Source organism: Pyxicephalus adspersus, chromosome 8, assembly GCF_032062135.1.
Source record: "Pyxicephalus adspersus chromosome 8, UCB_Pads_2.0, whole genome shotgun sequence".
Lineage (NCBI taxonomy): Eukaryota > Metazoa > Chordata > Amphibia > Anura > Pyxicephalidae > Pyxicephalus > Pyxicephalus adspersus.
In genome coordinates, this window is record NC_092865.1 from 17,851,151 (window position 1) to 17,876,990 (window position 25,840).

Here is a 25,840-nt window from a genome sequence, read left to right on the forward strand (position 1 = left end):
TGATGTCTTATTAATATAGTCCACAAAAGCTATGGCTCGTTATCTTGCAGTAATGATGAGGAACAAGTCTGACAAGTGGTCAATTTCAAGTTGACTTCATTGGCAGCAGTCATCTAATTTGGGAACTGTAGACATGCCATTAGTTGGCATGGTTTCCTATGTCTCCTGGATCAGAAGGAGAGACACAAACTGAACACACTGAGTGGGAAAGAAAATCTTTGATAAGGGTATTGATGGAATACAATTTACAGCATAATTTCAAGTATTTAGAAAGATTACTTGTGTATTGAAGAGGTACAGTTAAGTAATCATTTCATTACAGTTTCAAGGCAAATACATTAAAATGGCTTAGTAAATGCTTAACATCAAATGTATGTAAATTAGATGGACCTTATGCTTCTACAAAACACTTTTCTAGAAACTTAAAGCTGAGCATTTTCTGATAATTTAAACACAAAGATAAAAATGCCACAATAAATTATAGTATTTAGGCTATAGAGCTGTGTTGTGTTATTTCTTCTACTAGCTTTAAATACTGCTGATCTGATTGATTCAGAGACAGGTGTCAAAGATCCTGAGATAATATTGTCCCTGCCATTTGAGTGCCAGGTGACAAATCTGTTTATTTCTCTCCACTTAATGACAGCGTGCGGTGCAGATAATGAAAAGAAATCCTCCTTTTTACAAATTCCAATTAGATCAGATGGGCCTGCCCAAGAGGACACCTGATTAAATTGTTAGGACAGAAAGGTTAACGAGGCTTCAGAGTGGAAGTGTAATTACTTCTCTATCCTCAGTTCACGCAGGTCACTCTCTTTCCTTTGAAGATGAATAGGCGAGAAACCAATCGCCCAAAAGTTAAATCTCCCTCAGATCCTCCTGCAAACTGGTAGAACATCTCATCTGCAGCAACACCTTGTCTTTTTTCCAGCCTCATCATCAACAAAGACAGCAGTGTTTGCCGGACTGCCTTGTAATCTGCCTCAAAGTACCACAATCACAAAAGCAGCAGCAGCAGCAACAACAAAATGATCAAGAAGCTCAATAAAAAGGGGCTCCTTCCCTGTAGATTAAACACATATAAGGCACAAGTACTTTAGATAACAGTTTCCCAATGTGGACCTGGTGATGATCCAATGCTTATGTGGAAGCTTACAAAAGGCCAAAATAAGTGTTTTGGAAAACAAAATGATTAGGGGATTAAAAATGTTGCCCAATTGCGTTAGCTTTTCCTGGAGTAACAATATACAAAACCCACAATGTAAGTTTATACACCAAATGTTATATCGGTATGACAAAGAAACCCAAAGAGGGATAAATGAGCCCTACAAGGAACAAAACGTGTTTGTGCATAAACAAAGTTCCAAACAAAGCCCTTGAAAAAATTAGGAGGTCCAAATCTGTAAGTAAAAGAGTTATAAATCACCATATTAATTTAAATGAACCTGGGAAAAGGTCAATGTGGAAATTCCTGCATTTAACACATATTGAGGCAGTGACTGCTCATGGCAACCCCCTTTCTATTGTACTAAACAGCAGCACTCGTGTGACTACAGTATCCTTATGTAGAAGGGATATAAGACGGCCAGAGAACATCATCAATATTTAGATTATATATAAATGTCCTACTGGTTTTTAATGCCTTTGGACAGCTTTTTGTGAGATGGTTCTTTGAAGATCTGGGTGACAGTAGCAACCATCTGAGATAACCTAGGCTGAACTGTTATCAAGTGATACTTATCTCTTGTTTCAGGTATCCTTACATAATTCCCTCTTTACAAATTAAAACAGGTATTAAAACCATTGCACAAAGCAGGACTTTACACTATCACCATAATTAATTTTGCATGTATATTTATAATATTATCTATAGTATTTAATTAACTCTTTCCACACAGTAAAACAAATCTGCCTTTAAAATAAAATTTTTATTCATCTAACGATGCTGGATGAGGGGGGTAGGTTGCTTCAAGACTCTAGATAACAAAATCAATAAGCCTTGGTGCATTTTATGATGTTTATTAACATTGTTTTAGGTCATCATGTACTTAAAATGACCCTTTTATTTAACAAGAAAGCCTTATGTGAGAGAGCTACTCGTGTACCTTACAACTATGGCAATAAAAAACAATGGTATGTGAACAGAACTGGAGAAATAGGACACTTTTGTAAATTATTTCTGCAGCTTTTAAGTTGGCCAGGCCAATGGCGATTTTCAGGTACCTTGTCCAGTAAAGACAAAATAATAAGTTTTTGAGTGAAGTCCACTCCAAACCACATTCATATTCATCTATACAGTGCTGCTGTGCTCTATTTTATGGCTGCAACACAACAATACCCAGCTTCAAAGATTCAGAGGGAATACTAACAATACCCCCTTCATCAGCTGACAGGGTATTTTGCAGGTGAAAATACAAAAAAGGGGACAGGGGACTAATATGAAGGCATAGGGTGCTTGGGTCCTAATGAATGAAATGAATGGTCATTCCACATGGATAGTAGTGCACCACACCTAAGTTGCCCCCCAAGCAGCTTGGCAGTTACCTGGTGGTTTTTTATAGTTCCTTGGATAAAAATTCACGATTGGCAAGTTGCTTCTGCTACTGATAACTGTGGAATGAATACAAACGTACATCGATCTAGTTGTCCCCCCTCTCAAAAATGCAAAAAGCGATACCCTTGTTTTCTTTACACTGAACATAGCACACTTGTGGTACCTTAATTTTACCAATACTGGTAAATCACAAATAGACAACTCCTTTGCAAAGGACATTGATTTATTCATGATTCAAGGATTGGTTACAAAACATTCACCCAATTTTACACTGGAAAATTCATCCAAAGTCCACAAGCTTTTCATATGTCCTTCCTATTGTTGTTAAAGCACCTGTTTCCCTGTGTTGTTTTGACATTTCTCTGCCGGCTGCAATAACAGATGCTATTTTATTTACTGTGCTGCCTCAATTATATTGCAGAAGGATAAACAGTAGCTCATTAGAGTCCCTTTCCCTTTGTCCTATTTCCCCAATGTAGCCAGTTCCCCAATGGTGCTGTCACAGGACAGAGCCTCACAATGACTATACTGAGGCAGTGGACCAACTAAAAAAGAAAAAAAACAATTAGATGACGCGAAGGAGCATATCACTCCGGCATCTGAACGGCCGACACAGGGGCCGAAAAAGAAAAACGAGGAAGGCGGCTTCTCGTGAATAGATCAATAGGCACATTTCAAATATATGCGCTGAACAAAAAGCCCTCTATGTAAGCAAACACAGCTCTACAATAATAGATTATGTGTAATCCCTGAACTTCAACTACAGCATTCTTTCATAAACAGCATTGTTAAAAAATCGCTTTTGTTTTGCAAAGCAAATATCTATTATTTTCATTGCTGCACACTGTGTTAAAGACAATGCAGGTCCGGCTGTATTCGCAAACCCAGAATGGAGTTTAATTTTTCTTCTTTATTTTTTTTCTTCTGTAGGAAAATATAGTTTCCAAACAGGCATTGTGAGAGCAGTTCTATAGTGAAAGGCAGGGTAGCAGAATGAATGCAGTTAACACAGAATGCCTATTTGTTTTACTGGGAACTATTGCTTTAGATCTAAAGAATTACAAAGGAAAATACATGTATACAATGGAGACGGATCTGAACAGCCGAACATTAGCATGCGTCTGGTATAAAAGGTTTATACAAGTCAGACTGGGTGATTCCAAGCATATTTATGAGATTTATCCTAGACAAAAATCTTGTTGCTAACTTAAAAAATTAAAATAAAACAAGTACAAATGCATGCAGGTAAATATCAAATTTGAAAATGATGACTACATCCAGAATTAAAATATTTAGATATCAAGAATTTCTATCAAATGGTCTACAAGCATTATAGTGGACAAATAAATCCACACCAATTCTTGGGGGTATATTTTTAAAGGATTCACACAACAAATGTTTCCTGGGCATCAATCTGTCCGTATTTTACAGTACTTGTCTATTTTAAATGTGGATTCACATTATGCTCAATGAATGTGGTGGCTAATTGAAATAATGTGTTAAATTTAAATCTAGGAGTTGAACTTTATTTCTAAATAGAATCTCTCTATCATGTTATGCGCTGATGGGTGAATATGCTTTGAAAATGACAGGCAAAACTGGGTGAATACTCTAGAAAATATAGATTTTTTTATTTGCTATGTAATAGTTTGTTTGGACCTAAAGAATTGCAATATACTCTGTGCATGGTCTGACCTCTGAGAAATGTTTTCACTACCATCCTTATTCTACCTTTTTGTTCATTCTGTCTTTAAGGGTTCAATAAAAATTACTGAATTACAAATATGATATCCGAATGCTGTAAAACAGATGCATAGGTGTCCAGTAAATATTAAATGATTCACTGTACAAATCGCACAGTAAATCCTTCCTAAATAGACAATTCTTTAGATAAGCCCATTTTTTATGCTTACTATGTTTGCTAGGAACTGGATAGCTGTAATACAATGGGTGAATCTTTGAATGACTTTACATGTGATGGCAAATCTTATATGTAATTGGATCTTTCTATTAAGTTGTATTTAAAAGGGCAAATCTTGTTTGGGAACAAATGCAGTTAAAATATGTAAGGATTATTTTCTCCTTTTTATTTGTATATTTTAAAAAATCTAGGTTGTCAATTGCTTTAGGTACAAAAAAAAGAAAGCAGGAATTTTTTTGTGGGATATACAGTTGTTTTTGTGCTTTTAGCTTGTGCAATACAGCTCACATAAGAGGCAGATGGTATATTCCAGAGGTTGAATGCCAAAGCATTTCAGGTATTTGCTAAAACTATATGAAAATATGAACAAATTAGGAAGAAGTTAAGTACCTCTCTTTCCTCCTCTTGCTCTTTTCTAATCTGTTCCAACCGGTTCTGTTCAGCCATCTCTCTTTCTTGGGCCTCTCTCTGTGGAAACAAAACATTTGATGATTTTAATTTTCAGAATCCTACTGTACATAAAACATATCATGTTAATGCAAATTGAGTGTTCTCCCCAGCCCTTTTAGTCAGGTACACCACCCAGCACTTTTCATTAACCATTCATTAAACTTTTTTGGGTGGTCACTAAAAAGTTGGGTGACAAGAGGCACCATCTGTCTACAGCTTCCCACCCAGCCTAAAAATATTTATGTGGAGAATAATGCAAATGCATAACAAACCCAGACTTAAAACTATACTATCCTGTCTTGACCTTTTTAACATGGATGAACCACTCAAATACATTAAAAGAACCCCTGCTATAATCATATCTATATATAGTGCATAGTATAGATATATACTAAGCATACTATATATACATACTATATAACGTAATAGTATAGATATATAATCAATATATCCACTGCTGACAGTTTATTAGCATGGTGGTCAGTGGTCAGGATGTCTCCTACATTGCTGGGCAGTGGGAAGAATGTCACCCTTTCAGATGGCCAAAAAGATCATTGGTATCACTTACACCCGAGAGGCACAAATCGCTCATTGCTAAAGGAACCCCTAAAATTCTCTGGAAGAACCCTAGAGTTCCATGGTTCCCTGGTAGAGAAACACTGCTCTAGAAAGGTTTACTCCTATAATCCTATAAAAGGTATAGCAATTAAAGTCACCATCTTGTTTATGGGATCCTAACAATCCTAGGTTATCATCTTGATCTGGAGTGTTGGTGATCTCTGGAATCATGCCCAGCTATGACTGCAATGGGTCACATGTAGGGATATTTTAGGCACATAAAACAGGAACAGGCTTTGGCAAGAACACCTACCTTTGCTCGGTCGGCTTCTAGAGAAAGGCGGTAGGCCTCATCTTGTTCTCTCTTCACATTTTCTCTGGCCTCTCGTTCATCCTAAAACAAAGAGAGGAATTAAAATAAAGACATTAAAAAGGGTTGCAGTACAATAGTGATTTGAGGCGTTAATTCTTCAGTGAAGTCTGCAGAGAAATAACACTCTAAACTGAGCTCTCACCGATGATTGTGTTAAAACAAAGAAATGCAACAAAGCATGGAAATAAAGTTATGTATTTTCTTTTTTTATGCAAATATGACACAAGTAGGGCATTTCCTATCTATAACAAATATATATATATATATATATATATATATATATATATATATATATATATTTAGGGCTTATAGGTCTAGATATATATATTTTGGGCTTATAGGTCATCAAAAGTAAATATAGGCATCATGTACGGCTATCTGCATAGGCAAATATAGGGATAAGTACTTGTTACACATCATAAACTTGTATGGATTTATTTTGATTACCCTCATGCAGGGAATTGAGTGCAGTAACCTTCATAGTGTATATTTCAGGTCTATTTAGTCCTAATTAAAACAGACACAGCATTCTCTGCTATGAGCAAAGCATTGACAGCACTGTATTTAAATCTGCCTCAGTATTGTCACCTCTAATGCAAACGTGCACCCAGGTAGAGTTGTCACTGTCGGATCATGTCCCATTGCCGACTCCTTGCTGGGAGCTGACAGTAACAAAGGTCCTGTGGTTTCTTTTCCATTTAATTAAAGGTGGAACCTGTGGCTCCCCTGCATGGCAGCGGAACTGCTACACGGCTCTCGCTGTGGGGCCCGGCTCCAAACCCTTAGAATTAATTTGAGAAAGGGGAGTGTGTCATGACTGAAGCAGAGCAAGAGAGATATACACTGTATTTTTCTCAGATGGGTTTCAGTTTTGTTCAACAGTTCCACTTCTGCTTTAATGAGATCATGTGAATAGACTGTTAACAAAACCAACAGAGTGGCTTGCTGTTAGATAAAAATAGAGGAGAAACACACCAGGACTGACAGAGAATAATGTATCCTGAAAAAAAATGAAAAGGTAATCTCATTTTAATTTGTTTCTAATTTGCTCATAGAAGAAAGACACTGAAATGAGCTCACAAACACATACATTACTTATAAATGAACCCTAAAATATTTTACTTATGTACATAAACACTCCATAAACACTCAGTTTGGAAGTAAATAATATAAATATATATATATATATATTTATTTTATTTTTAACATTAATAGATATGGATATTACTATTAAATTCTACAGTTATGTTTCATAAATAGTAAGGAGCTGGGTTGAATTGTGGCGAGGTTCTGAGGTCCTGAGATAGGAGGACTAAGTGCACTGGTGCCATTAAATATTATCTCCAGGTAAGCAGCTAAATACATATATACCAGAGTCTAATATAATGGAATGTAACTGCAGCAAAACTGAGTGAAGTTTGTAATTTGAGTATAATAGTAACATGTTTCTTACCCAAAAACTATGGGCCTGATTTATTAAAGCTCTCCAAGACTGAAGAGATAGACTATCATGGGGAAAACTGGGTGATCCAGCAGCAAACATTGAATAGATTTTTTAAAAATAATTTGTTATTAGTTTGCAAATGTTTTAAGCCCTGGACCAGTTCTATTCAAGATTTGCTGGATCACCCAGCTTCTCCCTTGGTAGTCTATTTTGTCAAGTCTCGGAAAGCTTTAATAAATCAGGTCCAATTTGTTGGGTTTGTTCTTTAAAAGAGAATTATGACTGAGCATTGTTTATTTATTAAATCGGTAATCATTTTAGAGATCCTCCTCTATTTTTAGACTATAGGGGCTATTCAACTCACAGTTCACTTTTTCCTTTATTTACACACCACAGTTTTTACCATCAAAAGATTTTGAATAATGTGTAAAACGAAAAATATATATTGAAATGCTTTGAATCAGTGCAGTTCCATTTATTAGTTACACATTTCTAAGGATAAACATATAAAGATGATAAAACAGGCTGGTGTTGACCTTGGAAAAAGTATTAAATAATTCCCCAGACACATACAGTGAGGATGCTGTACATACACTGCAGGAGAGAAACACCCAGAAATTAATTCAGTTATTTATGACCAACCTGATGACATAACAATCAAATTAAAGCTGTGCTGGTATTTGGAGCATAAATGTGATCAAAAGCAGAAGAAAATAGTCTTCTGTTCAATAAAGTATATTCCAGAGATGGAAATATAGAGCTGCACCAGGGTAAAAACGCATTCAGAGCGTTTCAAAACTTCATAAACTGAAAGCCCATCAGGATCTCCCCCTTCAGCCAATGGCATCCAGGTATTAGAATATGAGGATTTCCTTAAAGGATTTTACTGCATCCATCAGAAAACATGGTGTGAGTTAATGTCATCAGGGGAGGGTGAGAACATTCAGAAGAGTGCTTAAGAAAAGGAACGTCATCCAAAGCTCAGGAAGAACGGCTTATCAAAACACTGATCTGGAAGATGACTCTCAGAAATACGCAGCTGGAGATTCAGATCAGAAAAGGAAAAAGGAGAATCCGGAAGTTGATGACATGAAAGATGACCAAGGAAGGAGAAGAGGGGAGGAGGAGGGTAACAATTGTTAGAGCATTTAGGAAAGTTTTCTAAAAGTGAAAGCCAATCAGAATACAACTTCAGATGACTTGAAAACTTCAGTGGTGGAGGGTAAAAACATTCAGGAGCATTCAGGAGGAGTTTGATCCAAAAGTTCAGGACACTGATTTGGAAGCTGATGTGGATACAGATCAGGAAGAGAAAAAGAAGTATGAGGAAACTTAAGAAACTGGCCAAATGCATGATGACCAGATGAAATTAGTCACAGGAGACTTAGTCACAGCAACAATCATACCCTTCAGAACGCTCAAAAATGTTCAGGAGAAATGTGTTCAAAAATTCTGCAAATGAAAACCAATCACAATACAGTTTTAGGGGATGCCTTAGTGTAGAAATATGCAAATGAAGAGTGAGATCAAGAAAAGAAAATTGGGTATCAGGAAATCTATGAAACTGAGGATGAGCGAATGGATGTTGACAAGTTGACTATGTCATGGAAGACCACAATAAGTACAGCAGGTGAATCAAGGACAACATATAATTTCCTATCAAGTGGCTGTCCATTGGAGGAGTGGTTATTTGGATTGTAGTATTGTGCAGGTGTCTGTAACCATATGGCGACATTCTCCCTGTTAAGCAAATGGCATCCAGCTATGAGGGATTGGAAGGTTTCATGAAGAAAGTTACCTGAACTCATCTGAAAATATAGCAAGACTGACAATAGGCATACAAAAAAAATGAAAAACAAAATGAACTGTTTTGGGATTCCCTATCATATCCTATGTTTAGGCATTATAGGGCTGCCGACCAGTGCACCTCTGGACCCAAGAAACAGCTTATGCAAAGGAGGTCCATGTGAACATGAGGCACCATCCTGGGCAATTACATTGAATGGATATACCTGATGACTATTTACAGTGGATTTTTTTTTTTACCATGCCAACACATCTGAGGAAAGATGCACAATATCAGGAAAATAAATCATCTAAAAACTATTGCAAGACTTTGGAGCACCTGTCCCCCAGAAGCATACTATAGAAGAAAAAAACACATTTGCCCCATGAATGCCATTGTAAAAATTAAATTAAAAATCTTTATTCGAAATATGTGCATGCATGTGTGTACTTAGATCTTAGTTGTAATTATTTATCATATTCATATTCCCTGCATTTGAGATCACAGTTATATGTTTATTTAAAGGAGAAAGAACATGTTTGGAGGAACATCTGTCCCTTAACAAGGGTCTGTTGTCTGCCCCTTTTTATAATAGTCACAGGCTTCAGACTTCAAAAACTGGGAAGCCCAAAGTACATTGTGGTCTTTCTTTTATTTTAAGCAGCGGTATTGGCTGAAGCATGTTTTTGCTTGCCACTTTTTCAAACAGCATTTTTGTGTTTTACCAACACAGAACAAGTAGGCAATTTGTAATACCAAAAGTCATGACCTACAATCTAAAATACTAATTATTATAAAGGTTCACATCTGTTTCTACAGTGCAGGTAGCTTCTTCCCAAGACACAGTGGTTCTTGGAATTGGTAAACAAATGTCAACCTCACTGTCAGTGTAAAATTAGCCTGAAGGAGAAAAAGTTAGCAGTTGCTAATAACTCCTACTTCTAAACCAGAAGATGAAATCCAACTCAGACTTGTGGCCAAAGTATATTTAGCCTTCCTGAAAAAGTAGTTCTTAGAGTGGGGAAACTTTACCATAGATAAAATACTGAGCAAGATTCTTCATGAAGCCATTTCAAAGATTTTTTAATGAGGCTGATATAAGGGATTTACCCCTCTGGTGCGGTGTACCATATTCCCCATAAACTGTGCTGTACAAAACTTCATAATGTGTGAATGTTAAAGCAATATGCCGTGAAGAGACTGTGCATATGTTAAGAAGAAAATTGTGTGTGTTCAAGTAATACACTTTAAATCGCTTTGGCTGCGCGCACAGCTGCCCGGAGCTGATCCCCAGCACGCGGCTCTGCTGGCAATACAATTTATTTCTTACAAATGGCACAGTTAGCAGATACTGGCAATAAAAGTAATATCTTCACTGATACGACTCCTCTTATCCAGAGATCACGGAGTGCTTTACACAGTAATGAATACATCTCCTGCGTTATTACAGCCTCCACATTTTGTTTACCTCTGCTGGATGAAAGGCTTAGCAGGTTCCATGGGATTCGAATGTGTGACCTTCTGCCTGTTAAGATGTTATGGGAACCTCACCCACCTGTCTGGCATTTAGTGTAAAATGCAATAACTACTTTCTGCTTACAGTAAAGGAAAGACGAAAAGGAAAATCGATGTACTGCCATCGCTCAAGGCCACAGCATTTTATTGTGAGAGTTTAACGGTTTCGGTGCAGGAGGGCTTAGAAAACAAAAATTATGTGCAAGCCAACCATAATGCAGGATATGGCTTCATGCAACAGATTGACCTGGCTCTTTACAGTATAAGGATGATTAGAACAATTCTTTGTGTTCTAAGGGAAAGATTAAATATTATTTTGGTCTAGGGATAATCTAAAAGATTTACTTTTTATTTATTTTTTTCATTTTCTATACTAGGACATTAGGCAAAAAACCTTAAAAGATCCATAAATAGGTTTTCCTATAGGTTAATATTTTAAAATTGATAGCATGCATCCAGCACCTCTAAAAAACATTCCTTCAAATAACTTGGGGGTGCTGAGAAGCTACTCTACCTTTCCTAATTAATCAAGATTCTTTAAAACATTGCTACCCCATGACTGCCCTTAAAAATGTTGGTCTTCCTTTCTTGACACCACTCGATCCAGGCCAGTCAAACAACATGTGAACCTGTGGTGCATTATGGCTGGGCAATGGCTGCCATACCCCCATGCTTAGGTTACTATTTCTAGAGTGACTTCTTTTTTGTTGGTGGATACATGACTATTTGAAGTATTAGGACATTCACACACCCATTTTAGGCCAAATATGGTTTCACCAGCTGTCAATGACTTGGTATAGAGTCAAAGATATGACAGATAGAACATTACAAATTACAACAAGATATCCGTTGATTTCTTTGTGAAGCTTTTTCCTGAGCTGACTCTAGGATGATCCTCAGAGTCGTGATTGGCTAGCTTGAGGTGGTCTCTCCCTGGGTTTTCCAATGAGTCAGACTGAGATGGAGGCCATTACCAATATATCTGTAAATATGCAATGAAAAAAAAAGAAAAAATAATATCTACCCTGTTGGTTGAGGTTACCTAATGAGGTTACCAAACACCAAACATGGCAAAATGGTCACTTGACAGCTAGTTGTGTGCAAATCTTGTAAAGTTTATATATCATGGGAGAAATCTTGAGAGATGGATCAGCAGGCTTTGTGTTTATCCAATGGCAAGCTTACTCTAATTGCATGATAAATACTCTAAAGAAGCAATGATTTCCATGACTGACATTCCTTTTTACAAGGTTTACAGCTAAAGGGCTATCTTGACACTCGCAGTGAGGGTGACGTGTGTTTAGGGCTTCCTCATGCCAAGGAACCACTGACTCACGGGAGAGGCTACATGTAGCTTTTCCTAGTAGAAGCAGCTCCATAGATAATAAAAAATGGCGGCAGTGAGTGGTATTAATACCACTCACTGCCACTAGCTGTGCAGACAGTGGCTCTGTCCATTGCTGAAGAGTGAATGACCAAGTGGCTGACCAGGAGAGCTTGATACGGAAATCAGTCCATACCTGCCCTTAGTCTATAAAAAAAAACTGTGTATCATAATCATTTGGCATGTATTATTCCTAAAATATAATTTTTTTATCCTTTGTTGCACTTCAGTGCAGGTAATCTCCTGCAACCCCTCGGCAGTCATCTGTCATTTGTCATCCACCTGCCAGGAAGTAACAGCAGATATTTTGTAAAAACTGTGAATATATATATAATTACTTTAGTGAGTTGTAAATCATCATCATGTATCTGAGAAATTCAGAGTAGTGCAATGCTAAAACACTTGCCCTATAACACAGGGGGTCCTGTGTTCAGTTTCTACAAGGAACACCGCAGCATATCAGAAATACTAGGCCAATGTGGAAGAAACACAAACAGGTATTCTTTAGAATGTAACCTTTGAAATGTTTCCCCGACACACAGCGAGCACACACAGGTGTCAGCTGCGGTATTTATCGCAGAGGTTACCGAGAGGAAGGGAAGCGGATACAAATGTCAGCCTGCAAATCCCATTCTGTTGTAAGCTCCCATCTAATGCCAGCAATCTGCAGCCGTGGCTGGCTCCCTGGGAGCCTCACCATTTATCAGAGCACATAATAACCTTCAGGATAATATTCTATTTTTTTTTTATCTTCCTTGAACGGTGCTTCCATACGGCTGCCTAATATTTCCCTACCATAGCCAGCTATGATAGAAATTAGGCAGAGCTGCTTTCTGGCATTCAGTGTTGTCTGGCACAAGATAAACAAAAAGGCCAGCTATTACTTTAGCGCAACAGAGATGAACCTTCAGGTAATACATTTTTAATGTCCCATTAGTTGTTTTCAAGCAGCCAGGGATGGAGAGTATAAATCCTGTATGGGACAGGGATCAATATGGGACATCCAACAAAATTGGAAAATCTTATAATATAATTTATATATAATTATATATAATTCATAACTTTTTTTTTTGAGTAAACTCTAGATTTTTTTTTTTTTTATGTGGTTATAAATCCAAACACTGGTAAATAAAAAAATGTAGAATCAGGTTTTAATGTCTATAGACAGCTTAAAAGTGGCAATACACTACACTAGATATTTTCAAAAGATTAGACTTTACATGATCTAATGCCAATCTATGTAACATGACGACATTCTGATTTAATATATTGAAAGGACAATGATCGGGAATGCTCGTTTTTTGATCAATAGATATGTAGCAGGAAGCGTTCCCTCACAATCCCCAGGAAATAAGGTTGCCATTGTCAGTGCACAGGCTGGGCAGATCTCCCATTAGTTGGCAGTTAGTTGGTAGTTAGTTGGCAGAAAACTATAGTCTTCCCTGGAGCCTATAGAAGAATCCTAATAGGTGGTACATATCACATGCCCACAAGAAAATAATTGACACCCCAGAAATCAAACTGATAATGGGGAGGACTTTAATAAACCATTCAATTCAAAGCAAACGAAAGGTCAAAGTCTAGTCAAGATCAAAAGGACTTTGGAAGAACTTTGAGTTACTTTTACAAATCCACAAAACAGATTAAGATGGGATGGTCAAAGATTGGTCAAGGATGGTCAAAAATTGGGCAAACACAAAGTCCCCAGGGAATGACAGATGTTGGATTTTTAGTTGCTGAAAGAAAAAAAAAGAAAAAGAAAAAAAGTTGATTTTGGTCAGGATCCTTCTTTTAGGAATGCAGAAGGGTTTCCTCCTCTGCACAGGGCAGGGATGGGATTTGGATAGGACAAAAAAAAGATGGACAAAAAATGGGAAATTCAAAATTATTCAAGTGTCCACAGATAATGAGGTGAATGGAAATCTGCAGGAACAACCATGTTGGAGAGGATTTCTCCTCACACTTGTGGTTGTCCCCAGAACAGGAAATTATTGAAAATCTAACAGCACACAGAACAGGGCCAGAAAAAATATAATCACAGCTTTATGCACACACTTGTATTGAGCGTAATGCTGTTTTCTTTAACTAGAATAGCTGAAACTTATTACAACAAAGAAAAACCTCCATTGGAAAAGGGAGATTGCCATTTTTCATATACACCTTGGACCTTGCAGGTCACGTCATAGTAGGATAAAAACACAAGGTTTAGACCTTTTAACATAAGGCTTAAGAGATGTCAATGTTGCAGTTCTCCAATTTGGCTACTGAAGCACGTGTGCCTGTGTTTTGCAGTACCCAGTCAGTATACAGTAATAAATTCTGACAGCAGGAAAATAAAGATGACGGAGAAGACATTCTCATGTACGCTGAGTCACTCTACAGCAGCCCCACCTGCAGCAAGCTTGTCACAAAGTGTTACAGTAATCCTTCCAGATCTTAACCTCGGGCACAGTTCAGGTGCGAGAAGCTTCAAGCTGCATGTTTAGTTCTAGAGGTCTTGATAAGTTTAAATTTGACAGCTTCAACTGTTATTCCTGCCTGTTATACAAGGCTGAACCTGTCCGTCAACATACAGAGTGCCTGCCAATGTTCTGTCTGCAAGAGTCAATCATTTGGCCTAGCACTTTCCTGCTACCTTACCTTCACTACAGAGGAAAATTCTGATGCTCAAATGTAAATGATTCAAATAAAAGAAAAAATAAGCAAAGGTTTGCTGGCGACCCAGATCAAAGAAAACCTGTCATCAGATCTTCCTACACACATTGCAAATCTGTCACCTACACACTTACACCAATTAAAGGAGTGCTCCAGTTGGGGTAAATAATGATTGAGGCTGTAAGATGTCAGGTGACCTACACCTGCTACTTTTAATGTGAGTCGCAGCAATCATATTGCAAAATATTTTAGGTTTTAATACCGTCTGATGACATGAAAAGATGATCTTTGGCCGATTTCAAACTATATCCTATTAGGCGTACAGTTGACGAATGATTGTGAATAGATAATTGCATGGGTGGCCAACATATTTGTTTTTCACAATCGGATTAGCAGTCAGTAAGGAGGTGTGCAGATTTCTTTAAAGAATGTAAAATTTTTGTATGTATGGAGCTGTGGCTGGAGGGATCATTCATAACAACGTTTGTTAGGAATTGATCACAACTTTTATCTGTGTCTGTATATAGCTTTACATACAGAAAATATAGATTGGGCAGCCAGCACTCAGGGACCCCTATTATCCCAGCAATGCAGACACAACCTCTGAAACCACTAAAAACACACACAGGTGTATGTGCCAAACCAAGCTGAAATTGGATCATATCAGAATATTCTTACTAAATTCTACAGAAAAGCAGCCACAAAAACAACAATGAACCTTTGCAAGCTCTGCAAACACAGCAGCAATACACTATTTTCTTACAGTACAAAGCAATTTTGTTGATCGTCTTGTGGTTTTCATTAACATGGTGTAACCATTGAGATGACAACAGTAGCAGAAGCTGGAATCTGTATCCTGTCTTCCATTGTCTGCCATGAAAAGGGCTTGCATTTAGATACATTTTGATCTTCCAGAGGCCTGGTAAGGAACAAACAATAGACTACTGGATGGGATTTCGAGGAAACAGACGTGTTGAAACACTGAAGCCGCAAAAAGGAAAATATTGATTTTTCTCATGTCAGTCTGGAGAAAGAAAATCGTTTTTTGGCTCAGATGCTTAACTTTTCACAGCCAAAGACTAAGTTTAATTCCGGGAACCCACTTCGAGGAGGCTGTGGGTCAGCAGTGATTTAATTAAGTACTTCCTTTTCATTTTTCTTTGCTTTCTCTCTCATATTAAATAGAGAAATAGTTTTTTGTTTTTTTAAATGTTTACAGCCAATAAACATGTATACCATTCTTGTACAAAATAACCTGGACACAAATATATCATACCACAAATTCACATATGACAGATGTACAGCTGGGAACCATGAGAAGCAGAGTGTTTTTCCTGTTTATGTATGTTCACACAGCTATGGGGCGAAGATTGCGACCTACACAGGAAGATAGACTTAAATCTCCTCAGTCAGATTCAGAGATATACACTGGAAACAAGACAAAAAGGGGGCACAATGCATAAATAGCGGTGATACAACGGGAGGACATTGGCTGCTATTTATTGTGATATGGCCAAGGGAGCAGTTAAATATCCTCATTATGAGGACTCATATAAAGTTTCAGATGAGCAGAATTTGAACACATCTAGATCTGGCTATCCTGACCTCTGCATTCTAGATATACCTCTTTCCACTAAACGCAAGCCAGAGGGTGATCTGGTACAGGAGCTACATTTACATAGGATAGTACTATGCATTGGCCTCCAAAACAGAGGTTTTGGTGAAAACAATTTGAAGAAGCTAGGATTAGTTTGAGTATAAGTATAGTTATGTACTAAACACTTACATTCCCAGGAGAAACTGATGATCTTACCCAAGATCCCTTGGGTGACAATCACATCCACAACACAAGCTTATCAATTGTAATAATCACAGACATAGACATATAGATGCAAAAGTTGGCAGGACAAAGACACATCGAATGATGGAGTAGTGAGTAGTTATTGTATCCATTGAATAGAGAGAAAATTAAATTCATCTGCCTAATGTTTGCTTTTCTGGAAACCAAACCAGAAGTGGGAGGACATCTCTTCAATATAAAGTAAATTTCCCTATGTAGACCACTGTCAACCAAAAATTGAAAGGTTTTACCTCGCTGTTCTGGTGACAACTGTAACATTTGCAATTTATATCACTTTCTATCTCAGTGACAATGGCGCCAGGACTGCAGGCAGAAAAAAAAAACACTAGGGGTTATAACCCTTTCCTACTGTACCTAAATTGAAAAGAAGTTTAGCCAACAGTACACTTTGAAGGAGTTTTTTTTCCACAGTTTCGCTCTCAAATAACCCACAGGTTTTGAATACGAATCTTAAGATGTTAATTGATGTTAAAATGTCATCAGTGGCCATGGGCATTTCCCTAATAACATATGTGGCTAACAACTTGACCGATCATTAACCTCTACGAACTCCGCCTTAAGGATTCCATGGACGTGGCTGAACAAGGTCCGCAAAGCGGAGGTGTCAATCAGGGAACTTAGCAGGCCAGAGTTCATCGTTACCCGCCGCTCATCACACATTCCTAGCTGCAGCCACTCAGACTTTCACTGGCAACAACACAAAGAACATCAGACAAACTGTCCCTTTCCTTGCGCATCTCCGATTACTGTAAAACTGTGTCCCCCTGCAAAACTGGCCACTTTCCAAATGTCTCAGCAGCCAATTACAGTGCGTTAACAGGCTCTACAAGAGAGCCAGGAGGATTAAGCTTAAGAGGATCCTTTTTCCTCCACTCAGCCTCTCCCTTCATATAAGAGGGTATTAAAATCGTACCAAGATGATAATAGGATAAATGCTTTATGCATTAACCCGCACTCTGCAAATATATACATTGTAAAGAATACAGCGTTCCCTGAACACGCTTTAATAATGACCAATAAAGCTGAAACATAAACCATCTACAAAATTATTTGTTTAATAACATTTCAGAATGGAGAAACAGGCTGTAACAGGTACCATACTGTCAGACATTAGCTCCTTAATGGGCACACCTTTCAGCTTTCTGAGAACGGTGCTGGAAACATCTTTTAGCACTTTCTTTTAGGCAACCGAGGTGCCTCTGTCAAAATCCTTGTAAAACCAAAAAGCAGAAGCCAGAAGTACTCCATGCACTGCAAACAAGGTCTCCGCAATGACACACACATTCACACTTCAGCTTCTACAACTTAGGAAAGTCGGAAACATAGTGTCTGCTATGGATTACCAAAAATATTACTTCCCTTTGACCGTTGGGGCCTTTGTTACCAGACTGGCAAATCTTAGTAATCACCCTGTTCTGTTGGTAGGTAATTGGGGTGGGCTGTCCTTAAAAGATGTGAAGTTCTGCAAGTTTTAATTTTATTACTGAGTTACCCTCCAACTACTAAAAACTGAAAAACCATTTTAAGGTACATCTACACATTAAAGGTACTAATCAGAAGAAAAGAATGGTGGTTTTCATTGTTAAATTTACCATAAGGTCAGAGCCCTCAGCTCAGCACAATTAAAACACAAGCTATTATAGGGACTGGTTCGCTTTAAAATAAACTGAGAGCTCTCAGAAACAGTAATGTGTTTGCTGGTTACCTCATCTTTGATATCTTCTTGTTGTTGGGCCGAGAATATTTCCATTGCTGAGATGAGCCTCATCATAAGTTCATCCACAGATGTGTTCCCTAGTAAGAAAAATTTGGAATTTATGAATAAAGACCTAATTTCAGGTTTTCATATAGAAAAAGTTTCAAAACAGTAACATACATAAAAACGAAAGCAAACTTATAAGGACCAAATACTGGTAGAAGCCAATCATTAAGTCAGTTTTCAGACCAGTAAAACAATTGTCACCAAACACTGTAGCACATAATTTATTATTTTACACACAACTCTTTTGTCTAATCTGAAATAACTTTTTAGATCATCAAATAAAGGATTTTAGGTACATCTGAGTTGCTTTGACTTACTGCAAGCTTCAAACCTGACAGACAAACAAACCATTTGGCAATTTTTTTTTTTACCAACTGTATAAGAACAGTTGCACAAGTACAGCTCACTTGCAAAGCCAAAAAATCATCTGTGTGCAGGCATCAAAGCCCTGACCATTAGAAGAAAAAAAGGTGAAGACTGTGGTAGAAGAATTTTGCGAAAAGTTGAAAAGAGAAAGCAACAAGGGGAAACATGGAGTTCTTTTGCAAGGTAACTAAGCAATTGTCTGTGAATATTATGGCAAGAGCTTCTGGTGGCCCCAAAAACATTGGTTCCACGTCAGGTGACAGTCTGAGCAGCAGCACTATTCTGCTTGCATGCTGCCAGTATTCTATTCAGACAAAGCAAACAATACAGAGTGTACACGAGTTCTGTAATGAAGTATATAAATAAAGCAAACTAGTAGCTGAACTAATAAAAAAAACACACAATCCTAAACACCCAGCCAAAGGGTGGGTAAGTACGGTGTGTACTTATATATAGATGTGAGCTTTAACACATGCTAACAGAGAATAATTTAAAACATAAATTGATATAAAAATATAACATGTCATAGAAAAATAAACCTGCAGTTTATGAAACCAGGTGAAATTGTTTTATTATATATATATATATATATATATCCCTAAGATTGTGTAAAAAGGAAAACACAGTTCAAATTTCCTTGTCAATATAGGAGGGATGCTTCACTGTGAAGGTATGTTGTGGACACCTCTAACACAAAGTATGCAAGCAGACAGGGAGCATTCAAAGAAAATAGAAATCTTGCAATGGTTGCAAAGGTTCTGCATCATGATAGTAAATGTCCATGAGTAATAAATGAGCTTTTTAAACAAATTTCAAATTCTTTTTATTCATATAACTACACCCTTGTGTCAGGTGTATCACAAGAGGTGATAGATTGGTTGCACAGATTACAAATACTGGGTTCTTTGCTGAAGACCTAACTGATTCACAGAGAAAAGCCCAAACACTGGGTATCTAGGAAAAAAAAAGATCACTGTGACATGAAAAAAAAGCAGCTCTAACTGCAATATGCACCCTATGCTCAAGTTTTCTCTTCATTCTAGACTCATAGCTGTGCAAAACATTGCTGGTCTTCTAAGATGAGTAACACTGAACCTCATTTATTTAATCACTTCCATTAAACCCCAGGATGAAGAACCCACCCTTTCCCAAATGGAGTAATCATCAGACCAGCATTCACTTAGGGGGAATGCTGCAGCAAACATTGCCATGGTATAAAGATTGGCACCACTCTACGACACCAATTTACGACCTATCCACCACCAAAGAAAGACACTACAAAAAAACAAAAACCCATGCAGTCACATGAAGCTGACCAGAAACAATGGTATATACACATTATATTAATGAAGGTGCAAGGACAGGGAATTACATTTGACCTTAAACTATTGAACTGATCAACCCTTTCATCTCATAACTGTTAGTCGAGGTAAAGCACGGTTGACATTTCAGGTCATATAAAAGAAGTCAGCATACAAGGTTGATCACCTGCAGCCTTGGGAAGTAAAGGAGGTAATTAGCAGTAAAGCCGGTGAGGTCAAGAAAAAGTAATCATTTCAGTTTTAAAAGTTCATTCTTGGGTGACATTTTCTAGCTGCTGAAAGGTTACACTCATAATAGGATTTCATTGCATGGCCAGGGTGATGCAACACATGAATACGAACAATCCCATGCTTGATTTTTGAAGGTTTTAAAAATGACCAATTAGTTGTTTTTTTTTTTTTTTTTTTTTTTTTAAGTGAAAAGTTCATAGCATCTTATACAAAAAGGAGAGAGGATAAAATAGAGGAGAAACAACTTTAATGGAACTTTTACTTTTGGCTTATTTGAAATGTATTGGTCAATATGGATGGAAAAATAGTAACCGCTATATTGAAACATAAAATATTAAAATAATCTCTTCTATATTAGGACATACTTACAACAAATCCTTAGGACAAAACTTTCCGAATTGCATCAAAAAATGATGACCATAACTCACTATGCTGGTTTTTACTGCAAATAAATTTAGATTCCACGCGTTTCGCAGTAGTTACTGATTTCTCCAAAAAAAAATTAACAAATGAGGTAGATCACAAAATGCAGTTTGAAATGTAAGGAAATGAGTGCTGAATACAAAACAGTTCAAATGTAATATAAAAAATAAATATTATGAAGAATACCTTAGTAATCATAGAAAATTAACCAGAAGCCTCTCATATACTTGCTAAGTATCTAACGATTATCAAAGGTATGTACCAATATTCTCAGGAAAAAACATCCTAAATTGATCCTAAAGGAAGCTGCACATATACCAGGCAAGGTACACTTTTGTATTGTACCTCTGTTTTCCTGAGAAAGCGGTGGCTCATACTGTGAAATGCGTACAAAATAAATTTATGCAGTATAAACCACAATTTTGAGTTATGAATGTGCTGCAATTCTGGAGGATTTCCTAAATTTTTTAAGGCTTTGTTGTAAATATGTCTCAATATTGAGGAAATAATTTTAATGATCCAATAAAGCTTTTTCTTACCAATAATTTTTAAATACGCTGGATTTAACCTCCCTAGTGGTTCATTTCTTAAAGGTTTTATATGTCTAAAAGCGGTATATTGTTATTCATGAAAATTTATTTCACAGTATAATATAATAGTATGAGTATAATAAAGTTTGAAACACAAAATCATGTAAAAACAATAAATGGAATAAATTAAAAAAATCTATATATTTAAAAAAAACACATTATACTATTATATTACTATTATATATACTGTAAAATAAATGTTCTTGAAAACAATGTACTGCTTTTACACATAAAAATCCACTGTATTGCATTCAATACAGTTATTTTGTATTGAATGCAATACAAATGGATTTTGAATTTCCCGCCCCGCCGGCAACGTACACACGCACCCACGTCACCAGGAGCTCCCCGGTGACTCATCGGGTGCAGAAGAAGGAAGAAGGAAGCAGATGGAGATCGCGGCGCTGGACGCCGGCGGATCAGGTAAGCGCTGTATTTACTGACCTTCCCATAGGTTTTTATATCCCGAGTGTGACTCGGGGTTACCACTTTTTCTTCCCCGAATCACACTCGGGGTTACCGCTAGGGAGGTTAAAGTCCCATTGAAGGAATTGTTTCAGCTTTCTCATTTTAATGTCATAGATATCTCTATATAAGGGAAGGGGCTCAAAGAAAAAAAAAAACAATCCTCTTGCCTTCAACAATATATTTTTCATAGCATGTTAAAAAAAATGGGAACATGCACATTCATACAAATCTAAAAAATGAAAACACACAAATTACAATTTGATTTTTTAACCTAACTGCTACAGTATAGTTTTACAGTTTAGTCAAATTTGATGATAAACCACCCCATATATTAGGACTATTTTGGGACAAGAGGCCGTTTGGCACCTTGCCAGACAATCAGATGCCCCAACTGTTGCTATTGCTCTTAATGAACCAGCATTTTAATGTTTCAGGGCAGCTGCCAATGGGCAGTACTGAACAGCCTACTGCCACCCCAAGCCATTCTCTAAGGGCAGTTATGAATGAGACACAAAAACTTACCACCTGTCAGGACCTAAAAGTTAATCAGAAAAAGGGCAGAAAAAACTTCACTATTTAAAAACTAAAATACAAATATCTGTATTTGCCACTTCTCCTAACCTTCATATTTAGTAAAGTTGTATGTTACCCCTACTGGTCCTAAGTGGTACTTTTCTACGCACATATTTTAGCCCTTCTTTTGAGGTCTTTACTGTGTAGTGCTGTCTGGAATTACAGAGCCTTTCATTATAAGTCCAAAGTGGCATCCAGCTACTACTGCACATTTTGAACTTCTTGCTATTTTTTTTTTATGGCTGGTCCATAATCAAAGTGGCTCCAGCCACACAAAGGAGAATAGACCTGCTAAATGTATGAAAGGGTCCAGTGGCACATGTGGAGCAACTCAAAGTTGCCAGGACTGCAAAAAAGGTCTGGGAACTAAAAATATTTATGCAATACCAACTTTCCTAAGGGATAATGCATCACATAATGCAATGCTCTAAGCTTTGTAACCTTTGGGAAGGTTTGGGAACCAGCATACCAATGTCCCAACAGGAAATTGCAAAATATTTAGGAAAGTGCAAAGAAACCCAAGGTCTTTATTTACCACTACCTTTTAATGCTTGCATACAAAAGTAAATGTAAGACTTTATACTTTTTTTTTTTTTTGGACAATCACTGCTAACATGCAATAAATTATGTAAGATGCCTTGTCACCAACTTAGGTTGGCAGTAATGTTCCTCCAAAATACTTGACTACTTCAGAAAAGTAAATTTACTTATAGAGCCCCCTCAATCCTAAACATCTGAATCATCATTGCCACCCTTCCTTCACCTCTCTACATAACCTTTTTATGTAGCTGCTGAGGGTGGAGTGAAGAGGAATAATGCGGAGTGACACGTGAACGATAGTTCTGAGTCTGCTGGGGTTTTCTGACATAACATTATAATGGTGTAAGGCTTACCTTGGATAACATTAAGCACTTCATTAGATGATCTCTTCCCCATTATAATGAGAAAAAGTGGAAATTGATCCGTCTTCTGTGATCGAATTGTCTGTGCTACTACACTGCCAAAATGTCGGGTACAATATGTAAGAAACCTGCAGGGAAGAAAATAAATAAAATTAACTTGCAGTTAAAAGAAACACCTTTTCAAAACTGAAGATAAAGTTGAAACTATACCCAATTTTTTGTACTTTTTGGTTTAAAGGTAGATATAGACTTGCTGGATTTCTTATTTATTTTTTTCTTATCCCATGTAGGGAACACAGACAGCAATTAAAACCTCAAGCTTGGTATACACACTCGAATTGATACTTAGGGATTGTTTCTATTGACAGTAGAACTAACAAGCGATGTACAAACGATTTTGTTTTGATCCATGGAAGGGGAGAACAAGAGAGGATCCTTGCTAGGCCCTCTCCAATAGAAAACATTAGCAACCATTAGATATCTTGCACAGCAGAAATCAAGACAAACGACCACCTGGGGCATCAAAAACCTGATGTCTGTACAAGATGGCAGCATCGATATACTTGCCATACCCTGTGAATCCCATGCGGTCTTTCGTCTTCCTTCTAAGGTTTCCCCTTATGTCTTATACTGCCATATTCTTTCTTCCTGCTTTCTGATGACAATATTCAGTCTTGTACTACACAGAATCGTGTTCTATGCCCTCCAACAGGGCCTCCAAATGTAAGCAACCGAGCGAGTGTCGCTCTTGCATGTATGAGAATATGTAATGGCTGATTTATTTTTTAGGAATACTCCTGATAATGGAGGGCTCAATTTTGGTATCCCAGTGGGCCTTAGGGTTCCTCCTCAGTCTTTATTGCCATTTTTTATAAAATTAAACAAAAAAAAAAAGAAGAAAAAATAAAATGAGATATTTAAAAGAGAAAGCAATCTTTTTACATAATTCTTCATTTTTTGATGATAGGTCTATTTTAAAGTCCCACTTTGAAAGTTATCGATTCAGGCATACGCAGATCAGTGTTTGTTGTGAGAGTTACCCAGCTTCCCTTGCGTATGCTTGGAATGAATTAACTCCCAATTAGTAATGTCATCCCAGCCTGGCCAATAAAGATGACCGTAGATAGGGATATGGAAAGAAAGGGTAATATGGCAGGACCTGTGACGGAACATTCATGGGTATAGTTCTGCTTTCTACTGGTTGGAGAAAACTGTACCTGAGAGCCACTAGGGCAAGGATCTTTCTGTTTTTGCTTTAACCTTTCCTGCTGCTTTTTTGATCTTTACCCCACCAGTTATCAGGGGGGAACTCTAACTTGACTTAACTTCTACTAAGATGGCTGCTCACAACCTAGAGATACAACAAAGGACAAGACATGGAAATTCTATAGTGGGAAAAAGATTATCTAGAGGAACCCTTCTAATTTTCCCCACATGTTCTACAGTTCCGGTCAATGACTTACAATATTTACAAATATGAACAACTTTTATTTTCTTTAAAAAACAAACTATAAAATGGTTCTATCCCTCATATTTTACCTATATAAAATTAAAACCAGGCTTTTTAACAAAAAGATCCAAATACTTCCATATTTGCATATAAAAGTCGCACATTAGTATTCTTACCACGATCTGGAATAAATGAAAAAACTGATAAAGCTTTTCACTTCCATTATAGGACTGTCTGAAATTAGCATTTCTTTCAAGAGAAAAGGGTAGCTTATGATATGTTTTCAGAAGTGAAGGTAAAAGTAAATGTCATAATAATAATGAATTATGAAAGACCAAATGCAAATATGGAATGCTTTAATAAGATCCAATTTAATAAAGTCTGTAAAAATAATAGAGTTTTAATAACATGGGTCAGAAAAGGCAAAACAGTGGAAATTTCTGAGAACTCGCCACTGAATGAAGTCTATTAATACTTAATTATTTTCATGAAACATAATTTAAATTGAGTGTTTTTTTAATGTCAGGGAATATAAATGTAGAAGAAAGTAAAGTGGGCAATATGATTAATTAATGATAAATAGAACAATGCGGTCTTATTGCTCTATTAACCAAAGATGATGAACTAAATTATTTGGAAAATTACAATGTAAACAAACTGTTTTAAAAGTATGTAATGCCCTGACATGAATGCATGATACATCACAATAGAAGTGTATTTAAAGCATATTAAAAAGAACACAAATATGTTATGAAAATTTAACTAAACTTAAAATGCATAAATAAAGTAAATGTAACCTTCAATCTGAATACATTTAGGTTGGTAAAGCACTGTGCATCATAAACAACTGGCAATAGTATTTTTTGCTTTTTTTTATCTTTGGTTTCTCCAGCAGCTGTTTCCTGTTTGATGTACTCTGGCAACAGCATTACTTAGGGTAGGTCTCTTGACAGTGACATAAATAGACCATGCCTATTTACAGGAAAAGGCAGGAACTCAACTGGGCAACTCATCATTTAAATTTATTAATATAAAATTACATTACATGTTCAAACCTTCATGAAAATTTAGTGATTGAGTTTACATAAGCTTTTAGTTGGTTTATAACAGATTTTAAAGGGATGCTATAGTGCATTTTATTGTGTAATGTGTAATATATATATATATATATATATATATATATATATATACATATATATATATATACACACACCATTTTTTTTTACTATAAATATATTTTAAATAAAATATT

At 36.7% G+C, this 25,840-nt stretch overlaps 1 protein-coding gene across 1 annotated transcript in view; it reads right to left on the reverse strand.

The window, feature by feature from the left end:
* Nucleotides 1–25,840, reverse strand: part of FAF1 (Fas associated factor 1) — a 154,254-nt gene that overhangs the window by 11,163 nt on the left and 117,251 nt on the right. The window contains exons 14-17 of the mRNA XM_072419621.1: nt 23,130–23,266; nt 18,207–18,295; nt 5,797–5,877; nt 4,866–4,943 (exon numbers count right to left, since the gene is read on the reverse strand). Of these exons, the coding sequence (XP_072275722.1) occupies nt 4,866–4,943; nt 5,797–5,877; nt 18,207–18,295; nt 23,130–23,266 (385 nt within the window). The remainder of the gene's footprint in view (nt 1–4,865; nt 4,944–5,796; nt 5,878–18,206; nt 18,296–23,129; nt 23,267–25,840) is intronic.